This window comes from Phoca vitulina, unplaced genomic scaffold, assembly GCF_004348235.1.
Source record: "Phoca vitulina isolate PV1807 unplaced genomic scaffold, GSC_HSeal_1.0 scaffold71, whole genome shotgun sequence".
Classification (NCBI taxonomy): domain Eukaryota; kingdom Metazoa; phylum Chordata; class Mammalia; order Carnivora; family Phocidae; genus Phoca; species Phoca vitulina.
Genome location: NW_022589774.1, coordinates 3,432,061 through 3,445,029, shown reverse-complemented (window position 1 = coordinate 3,445,029; position 12,969 = coordinate 3,432,061). Strand labels below are relative to the sequence as shown.

Genomic DNA, 12,969 nt, shown 5'->3' with positions numbered 1-12,969 from the left:
GGAGACAGAGTAAACAAGTCTGTAGAAAAAAGAAAAGCTAGATCTGGATCATTACAGATTGTGGAAAGTGCCAAGAGGGAAATAAACGTGGCGCTGAGTGTGACTGACTTGGGGGGGAGGGGGAATGGTATTTTTTCTGATACTGTAAGAATGCAGATGAGCCTGCCATTCGCTGAGATGAGGAGAAGCATCTCAGGCAGGAAGAATAAACGCAAATGTTCAGAGGCAGGAAAGGGCTCAGCAGTTTGAAAATTGTATTGCAAATGAGATCTCTCTTCAGGAACAATGGGAAGTCACAGAAGATGCTTTAAAAAACAAACAACAAAAACTCTAAGTAAGCTAATACTCACCCTTTGTTCCAGGAGACCTTACCACCACAGTAAAACAAATTAATATTTCTGTCTTGTCTTTTAGGGGCTTTTCCACCACCCAAGGGCCATAAGGAAGCTGTTTCCAGGGAGATGACCCTCAGCAATATGTGGATATTTCTCATACAGTCTTTTGCATTTTTGTCAGGCTATCTGTGGTATAACAGCATCCAGTATTTGTACCATTGCCTGTTTTAGGAATTGACTTGGACTTGTCAAGGTCACCATAGGAGTTCAGACTTTCATAAGTGTGCATTATTTTACATGTGCAAATCCGAATATAAAAAAGAAAGCAAAGGAAATTCAATGGATGGATAATTTATCCCCCTTTGGGATATCTTAAAACTCTACTAAAATGAGGATCAGTAATATAATGACCTGCTAATATGTTTTAAGGACCTTTCACGTTTTAAAAAGATACACTCTACCACACACTTAAGCAAACATCACATTCGAGAAGAGGAAATCATAAAATCATCCTAGAAGACTATCCGAGAGAAATTCTGTTGCCACCAGATAGACTTGGTAATCTAGTTCAAGCTCAGAGAGTTGGATTCCGTTCCTCTTAGCTAGTGTACTGTCTCTAGGAGGGCAGAGCTGTAGAGCACCCTCATTTCCACCAACTCTGGCTGTGTCGCTAGGAGCCCGAGGGGCGCTGCGCGGCATCCTCAAGGACAGGTCCCCTGTGGATCGCAGTGACACTCTGGTGTCAGGCACGCCCGTGGGGGAGAAGCAGTGTCCACTGGACACGTTCCGGTACTAGAGTTCCCAAAAAAGGCTAGCTCAGTCCAACATCGTGTTTACATGCGCTAGTGCTTTCCCTTAAATGAGGGGGGGGTCACTTGATTCCTCTTTATGTATAGAGGCATATCATAGATTGATAATTGTCTTCTACCAAATGCACTTTTATCAGATGCATATATAGCAAAGGATTAGTAATACAGCCTGAAAACAGATGTGAGCATAATCAGTGAGTGGGATTCTTGGGAGGCTGTCCCGTCTCTGCATGTGTCCCTGGGCGCCCCCCTGCACGGAGCGCCACACCCACCGGAGGCTTCTGTCCAGCTCAGAGGCTTTGTTCCGCCCGTTTTGGCTTTTAGCGCCAAATGTATTTGGGGGTGGCTGGAACAAATTAATGTAAAACATTTAAATGATCAGTTTGAGGTGAGATAGGGGTTTTATTAGAAAAATAAGAGCTAGAGCCAGACATAGGCTTAAAATGGTGATAAGTTCTCACATGGAACCCCCAAACCTGTGTTCCGTCATCACCTCAAGTTGCTGCCCACGTCAGGGTGGAGTAACCGGGAGACAGACCCACACAAAAGGCTTCCCAATCTCTTACAATTGCCTTTAAAGAGGATAGAGTCAAGTTTCTATTTCTAGAGAACACTTTTTTCCTCCACTCTCTGTTCATGTGATTTACCTCACAGTAGAACCAGACTCTTCTCAGAGAGTGCTGGGACTGCATCTGTCCCTCACCTGCAGTCCCGGTGTTGAGACAGAGTTGGTGTTTTGGCTTGGGATTGTAAGACTCTGAAGATCCTACTAAGGCAGTGGCAGTTTTCTGTGATATGAACGTTGTAGATGCCCCTGTTGTCGCTGGTCCTACAAATGGCAATTTTGAGAAGTAGGCCAGAAAATAAAAATAAAGGCTAATGTTTTCTATTTTTAAATAAACCAAAAAAGAAAAAAAAAAAAGAAACTGAAAAGATGTGAATTTTCTCCCAGTTCTGTGGGAAAGGTAAAGCAACACCAAATACAAGCCCACAGCAGCTTCACCTCCAGGTTAATTCCATGCACATAGGAAAGAGAATAATGTGTTAATGAAATACCTCATTGCATATTATGCTGCTCCTGGTAAAAGGCAGAAGCCAGTGCTAAAGTGTGTGCTTTGGTTGGGGTCGTCACAAGATGCAGTTTTTTTTGAAATCTAAGCATTTTATTGGGTGTTTTACAGTGACAGTGAGTAGGTGAAACCAATCTTGATTAAGAGGCACAGATGATGATAGGAAGACAGATAGAAGCTTAATGACGCTTCTGTTTGAGGTCCAGCAAACGCTGCTAGATTACAGGCTGAATTGAAATTGTTCATTTGAGAGATTAGTCAGCCATCTGGGGGAGAAGGTGCTCACTGTCAAATACGGCGTGCACAGTCCTAGCTAAATAGTCCTTTTCCTCATTGCTAAAGCAAGCCATGGGTAGGAGTGGCCAGTTCTCCTATCAAAAAGAAAAAAGAGAGAGAGAGGCATCCATGCATACATAAATGCGGCTCAGAGCTACTTTCGCCCTCACTGTGCTCCAAAGGAATGTGATAGGGTTAAAATACTGTACACATTAAACCATCTATTCTGTAAGACGCTTTACTTTTCAAGCGCAGAGTCACTTCAACAGTCTGTAGAGTGACAAATACCAATAGATAACGTGAGTTCACTTTTGAAAACAGACCTGTGAGTTGTAAATAGATGTGTCACTGATCTGCGTGCCCCCTTCCGATTGTTTAATCAGTGTGTTCTCTCTCTTCTTTGTTTGAGAGCATCGATAGCGCTCTCCTTACTAGTAACTGGAGGTCGGCTGCTTGCACCAGGGAAGGTAGGTAGAGAATCAGTGTTCCATGGCCAATCAGGGAAGCAGCAATATGCCACTATACAGAAGTGAATAAAAATTCCAAATTTGTACTTGCTTTGCAAAGTGAGATGAAAGGGGGTTTAGGGAATACACATTTTGTTAAGGGGGAAGAAAATAAAACCATGCCAGTTTTATATCAGTGGCTTGTAGAATCTCAGCACTTCTTGGTCTCAGCTGACCTGCCTAGATTCCTCCAGCAGAGAGGGTTGAGAACTCCCTGCTGGATCCTCGTCCCAACACGTCACAGTGATGGAGCACCCACTTACACAGATATGACGGAGAAACCTACACGCCATGGAAGGTAAAGAAAAATGACAGAATGGAAAATGACGTTTCGGGTGGGCAAAGAAGCTAGTTGAGCATCTAAATAGCTTTTTTTAAAAACGATAGCTCTGAGTTCAGATCTGTCGTATTATTAAGTAAATTTTAATATTACAATCAACCATTAATTTCCCACAGTGAAGGAACTAAGGATTGCTGGAAAATTAATCCAGTGATAAGTCATAGCCAAAAATCTAATGGGTATTTATGAGTTTGAGGGTTTTTTTTTATGAGACTTTCTTGTTCTTCTAGGGATGCTTGCTAATTTTAAAACAATTATTTCAATTGTTTATTAGTTTCTGTTGCTTGTGTATTTATGACTGTGTTAATGAGTAGTAAAAAGATTTGGGAAGACAGCTTCAGAAAGAGGGAACACAAAAGCCTAAATAATCCATGGGCTAGGAAAGGAATCCCTGAATAATCAAGAGTTGGCGGTATTGCAATGATACTCAAGCCTTTAATGAAAATGAGATGTGAAATCACCCAATACAAACCTCAGAACATCATTCTCGTGTTAATATCGTGTGGATTGATGTTAAGAATGCCTCTTCATTCTTTGTTCATGTTACTCACTTCTTGTGGATTTGTCTTTAGTGACGTTTTGACAATCACTTCCCTAAAGACTCTCCTGAACTAGCGGGATCTGGTTATAATCAGAGATAGCAGTCTTTAATCATGGACAGTCTTATTGGATTCTTTTGATATTTAAGGAAATTTTATTTGCACGGCCGAATAGGAAGAGTTATTTTCTTCATTACACAGGATTTCACTCCAGAGTTACCATCACGAGCGGGTCCGCTCTGATCCACAAGGATGAATAAAAATTAGTCTTATTTTTTTGCCACGTAGTGCTGTGAACCTTACGTCTGCTCACATGAAAGGCCAAGTCCAAAGCAGCAGGTACACTGGTTTGTTGTATGAAGGGGTGGAGACTAATATGTTTGGGACCAAAACCACCTACATTGGACATTTTGAGATCACAGAGGGGCCGGGGGCTCTCTGGAGCAGTCGCTGGTTGGTGCTTTATTGCAGTCATTTTGCATTGATCCTCAACAGTTAGGAACTGGACCCTGGGAATCAGCTGAGGGTGCTGAACTGCTGGGGAGGGGGACTGTAGCCATATGGAAGATAAAATAGGGGGTTTTCTGCAAAATTTCCATGGGAGGATTTTTACATTTAATATTTTTTAAAACAGTTGAAAGAGCAAAGAAATTTTAAGTATATTCTAGTTGCAAAGTATGCACACATATTTTGAATGGCTTTATTTTTATTGTGTAGAACTGTTGAACACAGGACTGATGCACAAGCTCTTTACATGTGAGGGGTCTGCATTTTACAATAACTTATGACTGGGTAATGAAACAGTTACACGTGGACCTGCCATTGTTGCATTAAGTGCTTTCATTTTCTTTACAGTTATTACAAAGTTGTATTTATTTTATACAGATGGGTTTTAATTTTCCTGATGCCATATGTTTACTTCAGCTTGTTGACCTATTTTCCTTTCTTTGTTATCTGCATGTTGTAATGTATGCTCAGAATGAATGTAAAGGCTGGGGCAACTGTCATTAATTTTTGTAAAGGGCTGGTCACAATATGGATCTGGTTTATGAATGCATATGGGATTATTTTTAGTAACCAGATCACCTTTTCAGAAATTTAGATGTGAACACCAAAAGAAGCATTTTCTCAACAACAACAACAACAACAACAAAAAATGAATAGCTGGTTCTATTTTTTTTTTTAACCTAGAAAAAATAAAGTTGATTTTTTTCAAGCAAAGTGCTTTTACTTCTTAGTGGTGGGGACGGGGTGTTTGTGTGTTTCTGGAGATACTTCGGCATGAACATCTGTGGACATGTACTTGGAGCACATCACAGCAGGTGGATGCTGGGGGCAAACGGAAAAGCCAAATGAAAGAACATTGTACTTCCTTCTTTGGTTTTAAACCCTTTCCTCCGCTCCTTCCCCACTACTGGTATACTGGTGGTATACTGGTAAATGTTAAACAGGCCGCTGTCCTGGGGAAAAAAGAATGATGTGTGCAAATGTACATAGGTTTGCTATAAATTTTCCTGATAGCAAGAATGTAGAACGCAATTTTAATAGATAATAATAAAATATACTTTATTTTACATTCCATATGGCCAAGTGATTCTCCCAGGATGCTTTAATTGATTTTGCTGAACTCTTGTAGCCAACCTATGATTTGAAAAATGGAATAACATCCTAATTCACCTATTTCTCAAATTTGTCACTCATTCTGATATGTGATCTACTGCTAAACTATTTCCTACCCTTGTACAAATTATACTCATTAAAGTGAACCACTTTGAGCTTCAGCACTAATTATAAGCTTATATAATTTTAGTAACAGCTGTTTAATAACTGCTGGCAAAATTCTAAAATTTAACCATCGGCTCTAGGGTCAGGAGCCAGTCGGAGCGATCTCTGGCATACTGCTGCCCTGTCTTCTCTGTTTCACTGTTAGGACTGAATAAATTCCTCACAGTTAAGCTACTCACTGCTCTCAGGAAATTCCTAAGACCCTTGCAGGGGCTTCAAAAGGTGGGAAAGCATTAACACTGGTCCTACAGAGCACGCTTTTGATTTGAAGAATTTGACAAAAGCAAACTTTCCCCGAAGTGCATGGGAAGCTTGCCTGTTTCTAAAGCTGGTTCTGTGCTTTCGGGTCTCAAAGTGAAGTAGACTGTTATATGAGCCTCTCTGAGATTTTGTTTTGGGCATTTAAAACATTTATTGTTTAGATTGTTGTTTGTAGAATATGTTTGATCCCACTGAAAAAATTTAAATGTGTTAAAATATCTTATACAGTCTACCAAGTAAGTTAAAGCGTTACAGTTCAGTCTACCTCTTCTTCTTCTGTTTGGATTCATGCTGCTGTTTTGAGTTGAGGTTGTCATTTTTCCCCCTAGAAGTTGTTTCTGTCCAAGATGAAGAACAAATCAGGGGCAGAAGACTGAAGGCATATTTGAAGCTCTCAGAGATCTCTCGCTGACCAGCCCTATTTCTCATGAGTTGGGGGGAAAAAAGCCATTGTTTTAAATCTCCACTTAATAAGAAAATGTTTGTTTTTAAAATGTTTCTTCCTGCTGGGAAAAAAAATGTATTTTTAAAAGGAAAACAATCCTCTTTTGGCTATAAGAAAAAGTCAGCTGTATGAGCCGGTGTGACCATATCATAACATGCTGATACATAAATCAATAAATTTTTACCTCTCAGGACTTGTTTAACCTTGTTCTTGACTCTTAGAGGCATGGGAAATATTAAGCATCAATCATCCAGGTCACATATAAACGACACACTAATGGAAGGGAGGAGGGTTGGCTAACCACCAGAAAAGAGCCAGGCTCTTTTCCTCATCAGAAAAATACTCTTGGGTGCCTGGGTGGCTCAGTCGTTAAGCGTCTGCCTTCGGCTCAGGTCATGGTCCCAGGGTCCTGGGATCGAGTCCCACATCGGGCTCCCTGTTCGGCGGGAAGCCTGCTTCTCCCTCTCCCACTCCCCCTGCTTGTGTTCCCTCTCTCACTGTGTCTCTCTCTGTCAAATAAATAAATAAAATCTTTAAAAAAAAATTAAAAAAAAGAAAAAAAAAGAAAAATACTCTTAATTAGGTATGCTCAAACCCATTTTACAAAGGAAGAAATGGAACAATGGTTTTTGCTAGAAAACATGAGTGTATCACAAAGCTCGTATCTGAGCTTTCCCCTGGAAGGTTTCTGTTGATTGTCCTTGGAGTACTTTCTGCCTTTTTAGGTGTGAGATTTGCTCTAGAGATGGTGGTAAAGTTCTTACCACTCACTTACTGTGGGCAAGAGAACACTGGGCCATCCCTGTGATTATAGCAGCTGTCTTCGTGGGGTCATTGAGAAATCATGGGGCTGGGGTCCCTCCCCAAATTATCAATTGCTGCATCTTCATGCCTGTGTTTCATTTTGGTGCAAAACTTCCTGACAAGGGTCTTATCTTCAGTTTTTCACCACTTAGAACTAAGACTATCAGGATCAGCTGATGGACATTTGAGGGACAAGAAAGTAGGGCCCTAGAAGTGGAGAAATCAGAAGAACTTAGAGTACTAGGAAGAGGAACCCAGGAGTGATAGAAGGCAAAGGGAGCGCAAAGGCTGCTCTCTAAGCAGGTACACACGCCCCTGACACATGAGGACCCCAGGGGGTATTCCAACACAGTAAATCTTCAGGAAATCCACCTCTGTGAGAACTCTCCTAAGACTGCCATCCTGAGGGCTCACCTGTGGAGGATCCCACCTGCCATTTCAGATACTCTGCCTTCTTGGCAGAAGAAAAGCATGCCTCTGAGCCATTAAGCATCTCCAGGATGCTAAACAAAGGGACAATTCAAAATATTGGTGACAAGGAACCTCTTTTCATCAAGGCATCTAGAGCCCACAATAGGGCTTTTAGCTTGCCCTGAAATGTACACATTTCAATGAGGACAAAGGATGACATTGGAAATGAGGCATCTGGGCTGGTCTGTATTGGATGTATTGAACTCTCATATATTCAGGGTGGGACAGGGAGAGCAGTGGCAGCTTGGGGCTCCAAAAAGCACCAAAAAGAAAAGCCAACCGAGATAGACTTCTTTTGGCTTAGACCCAGTCCTGGTACGATGTCACTTTGGAGAAAGTGAGTCACAGGGCCAGTCCAGATTCTACGTGGGAGGGTCTACAAGAGGGTGTAACTACCAGGAGGCATGGCTCAGGGGGAGCCATGTTTGAAGAGCAGTTCAGTTATTGGAATAAACAACCCTAACGGGTCTAGAATTCTCGCACTTTTACAAGTTTGCCCATAATTTCAATAGTTGGAAATATTTTGAATTTCCCAATACCTTAGGAGGATTAGATCTGTTGGCCCATCACTCATTCACATAAATCACATTCATCAAAAGGACACATATCTAAAAGAACGGAGGTTTTGTTGGGGAGTAGTCTTTATATTATTTTCAGCACCGACTGAGGCATGACTCATTGGCCCTTTGCCAGCAGGAACTTTAGAAAACACCTTGTTTTGAGATGGTGGATTTCATTCTGGTGCAATTTTGGTCCTTTGCTGTTAGCATCAAATGGCTACTTAACAGAATTACAGGGACTAGAACCAGGCTCTTAATTTCCATTCAAATGTGTTCCCCAAAACAACAGATTGCCTGTTTGGATTTCTGTTTTGAGTAAAGTAAGAGTTAAATCTAAAGGATTAAATATCTTCTTAAAGGGGGGATGGACTTAAAAGCTTCTATAATTTCCTTTTCCTCAATTTCAAAGTCTACATAATAGTTCCCAAGCCCTAGATTTTTTTTTTTTTTTATAACTTCCCTCAGCTGTTACGGAGATACAATTAGCCACTAAAAAAAGTCTGAAATCCATGCTTTTTATCTCTTGGGATGTGGAAGTGAAATGTACTTTGTGTTTATCTTTGCCCAATATAGTAGAAGAGAAAGAGAATGCCTCCCTTCAGACCGAAGCGGGGAGAGATGTCAATCTCATAACAGCTCCTTTCATTTCTGAAATCTGGGTATGACAGGCAGCAGGTAGTAAACTCAGAGCCACCACTGCCTCTCGTGCACAAATGTCCCTCCATCATGGCAACTGCTGGCTTCCAGGGCCTGTCCAAGAAGAGCCCGTGGGAGGGCAGTGACACCTGGGACTCAGCCTACGAGCTTGAATCCTAACCCCTCTAATAAGCGTCTTATCCTCTAAACCTCACTCTGCTTGTGTGCTAAATGGGAAACTTTCAAAGAATTCTTTTCAGTATTACATGAGATCTTTTCTGTGAAGCCCATTGTATTGAACACTCAGTAAAGGAGGCTGTTTTATCTCACCCCAGTTGGGTTTAACAGAGTATGTAAATTATTCCCACGCCTACCTGTGTCTAAGGTCCAAATGACCTATTTGGTTCATAAGAATTATATTACTATCTCCCAGACTGCAATGCCCACCATCCCATTTTTCCAGAGCCCTAGGTTATTTGGGTTTCTAAGGTGAACTGAAATGTAGTCAGCCTAGCCAAGCTCCTAACCTCAACCTAGTCAGACTATATCTAATTATTTAAATCTCCCGACAGCAGCAACAAAGAGCTTTGAGGTCCGAGAGCCAATTAGGCAGGTAAGGAGAGTAGGGCATAAAGAGGAAATAGGATCTGCTAGACAGAAGACATTACATAGTCTTCGTAGAAACCTATTTTTGCCTCTGAGACATGATGTCACTTGTGGTGAAGACCTTGAACTCATTATCAAAAGGGAGGGAAATATAATTTCTAGTAGTTGGAAGCTATCCACCAGCCCATAGTTCTCTATGTATAATTCATATGATCCTCAAATATAAAAGCCTGCACTGAAGGCATCCTGAAGATTCAGGAAGCCACAGTAATTTTGAAAATGTTTTCTTTTCTCGTTGCAGAAGACTCTGAAGCTTGTATCTTGAGAGCTGACATTTTCTGTTCCAGTTGTAAGTGCCACGTACTCAATTCTTAAGAATTTAGGTACCATGAAGGAAGTGGGCAGAGTAGAATCAAATGCTGCTTATGGTTACTGAGGTATTGTGGTCAACTATAGAGGAACCTCTAAGTGCAGCTCAGACAGCAGGCCTGATCTTTCTCTAAAAGCCCCAGCCTGATACCCATCAGGTTGTCCAGCCAACATTCACAGAACTTCTTCAGGTTATCAACAGCAGGAAGTAGCAATTCCATGAGGGAGAGGATGAAGGGCAAAGGTGAGATTATGGAACAGGTCTCCTAGAGGAGATTTGGAGATACTTAGAAGCCGTCGTCCAGGGAGAACCTTGACATGAACGATGACTCATGGAGATGCATCTATGCCTGCCGAGGCATGACAGAATTCAGAGCAGTCCTAGGCTGGCCTATAATGAAGGTAACCTGGCTTTGGCTTCTTAAAGGGTTACTACAAAAGGCAAGGTATTGAATGAATGAGTTAACGAATGTGGAATTTATAAAGCATTTTCTTCTTGGGGGCAGAGAAATGGAATGGTTGATTACTCAGCCTTCAGAGTCTATTCCATATAAGATCAGGAATAGTAATTGAAATAACTTGGAGTTGTGTCTGAATAATGGGGAAACCTGGTGTGTCAGGAGGAGAGCTGATTCAGACTGACTATTGAAAGAGGAAGGAAAGGATTAACAAGAGGGCTACCTTACCAGCCCCACGGTAGTGACCTGTCTAATCCCAGGGGTAGATTCTACACGGAGTAGACTCTAACACGGGGAGACCAGCCCCAGCGGAATGCCCCATGGGTTTCCCATTTGAAAGGTAATTTATTGTTGGGTGGGGGTCGGGAGGAGTGGTCGTCATGGGTACAAGAATCTGAACACTACAGACAAGAAGGAAATGAATGGAAAAGTCTTTGTTTTTAGAAGCTGGGGAAATAAGAAAGCGCTGGGTCTCCTGAGCAAGTGAGAGGCAGCAGGGTGTCCTTAAAGGAACACCTGCCACACAGTCACAGACATCTGGTAGCACAGGCGTGTGCAGTTAGCAAACGGCAGGTCCTCGTGGTGAGGCTTTCTCCACCGGGGCTGCTTCTCCTGGGGCTCCAGCTCTTCTGGTCAGCCCTGTACCTCACCAGGAAGACAGCGAGCCAAGGACAGCCTTTCCTGCCCACTCAGGTCCCAGGTCCTGGGGATCTCCACACTCAGACAGTTCCTTGCTCTACCATTCCCTCAAGTGGCTGCCCTCCGGATGGGAGGGCATTGGTGAAGTGCTCAGGATTTTCTCCATGGACATAGTTCCACAATCAGGAGGGGGACAAAACCACAGGGTTCTAGAAGCTTCTATTTCTTTCTTTGACAGGCACTGTTTTAAAGTGTGTGTTCTTGTGTGATTGACCCGTTGGCTGTTTGAGGTTGTTGTGTTTTTGTCTAGTGGGCAACAGGGGAGGGAGGTTCTGTGATCCTGCTTTACCCATCTTTAAACAGAAGTTGAATATATTTAAAACAAGATTCAGTTCATCAAAAGGCTGCTTCTCATAACTGTTACTCAAAATGAAGCATACATGAAAAGAAGGTGTTCTGTTACCTATAGCCCAGGGGAAAAATAATTTAGTACAAAGAATTCAGGTGTTCTTCTTTCTCTTTTGATAGGCTGAAGGACTTCCTAGATGAAGTGAGATTTCAACTGCTGAGAGTAGGAAGGGGGAGGCTGAGTGTGGGCAGCAAGGGCTGCTAATCTGGAAGTTACAATTTCCTCAATTTCTACTCCTTAGAAAATGCCTGTCACACAGAGGGTTGGTGACAACCCAGAGAGATAATCCTCGTGAACGGGTTCAGAGAACTTTAAACACTCCACAAGAATGAGCAGCAGTTACAATTAGATTCAACAATGAAACGGATCCTTTCTTGTCACTGAAAGAATTCACAAAGACGCTGGGTGAGCCTGTGCCAGGGGTGGGTGGGAGAACCCAACTCTGGCTGAGGGTTGGACCAGCTGGCCCCTACAGCCTTCCCTGCCATGAGCCATTCATTGTCCGTCACAAGGACTCTGATGAAAGCTCCACTGTGCCTGCATCTTCTGCCACGCTCGGAGCGGGGAAGAAAGCATGAGCTCAGCTTGGCCAGAGGACAGGGCTCATTTTGCTCTCATCATTCAAGAGCCTTCTCCCCACGATTTAAGGCACCGGACAGGACCAGCTGCATAGTTTGTAGGACCCAGGGCAAAAGGAAAATGCAGAGCCCGTGGTCCAAAAATTTTAAGAATTTCAAGATGGCGACTGCAGAGCATTAAAACAGGTGCAGGTCACAAGTTTATCAAGTCAGCCCTGCCACCAGGGCCACCAAGGAGGAAGTGAGGAATAGGAAGGAGCCAGGCCACTGGGGGGCCTCTGCCCCCGCTCTGTTCCTCCTTCCAAGGCACTGCACAAGGGACTCTTATGGAAGAGGAGGTAAGAGTAGCAAACACACAGACCACTCCCGTGTGCTAGGAAATACTCTGAGCACGTCACCACCTTCACAACAACTCCACGAGGTAGGTGATATTATCACTATTTTGCAGATGTATGAAATCACACCTAGAGCTTAGGTGACTTGCCCCAAATCACCCCATGAATGGTGGCGGAGCTGGGATTCAGATGCAGGGTGTCTGGCCTCAGAGTCTGGCCTCTTAACCTCTGTGATTTACGCTTTTTCCAGGGGGCTTCCGTACAATTGCTCAGAGAAGGGTACAGTGGCAGGGGAAGCTGGTCCAGGAAGGCCAATGGATCACCAGGCTGCAGCCTCTTCTCCTTTATCGCCCTTAGTAAAAGCACACCGAACCCATCTAGGAGGGGACAAGGTTGCTGGGAACTACAGCAGCCCAGGTGGGCAGAGATAATCATGCACCTCGTCCAAGTGAGAGGTATCTTAGTTTGGGCTCCCTCCTTTTTTGTTTGTTTGTTTTTGAGAAAGAGCGAGAGCATGCACAAGCAGGGGTGGGGTGCGGGCAGAGGGAGAGGGAGAGAGAATCCCAGGCAGACTCCACACCCAGCAGCAGAGCCCGAGGTGGAGCTCGAGCTCACGACCCTGAGATCATGACCTGAGCCGAAATCAAGAGTCGGATGCTTAACCGACAGGGCTACCCAGGCACCCCAATTTGGGTTCCCTCTAAAATAAAGCCTGAGATAAGGCTTTGGGTGCAGATA

The 12,969-nt window shown here is 43.2% G+C and overlaps 1 protein-coding gene across 2 annotated transcripts in view; it reads left to right on the top strand.

Annotated features, from left to right (window-relative positions):
- Positions 1 to 566, top strand: part of LPGAT1 (lysophosphatidylglycerol acyltransferase 1) — a 77,656-nt gene extending 77,090 nt beyond the window's left edge. For both annotated transcript variants that reach the window (XM_032392994.1, XM_032392995.1), the window contains exon 8: positions 415 to 566. In XM_032392994.1, the coding sequence (XP_032248885.1) occupies positions 415 to 566 (152 nt within the window). The remainder of the gene's footprint in view (positions 1 to 414) is intronic.
- The last annotated feature ends 12,403 nt before the right edge of the window (positions 567 to 12,969 follow it).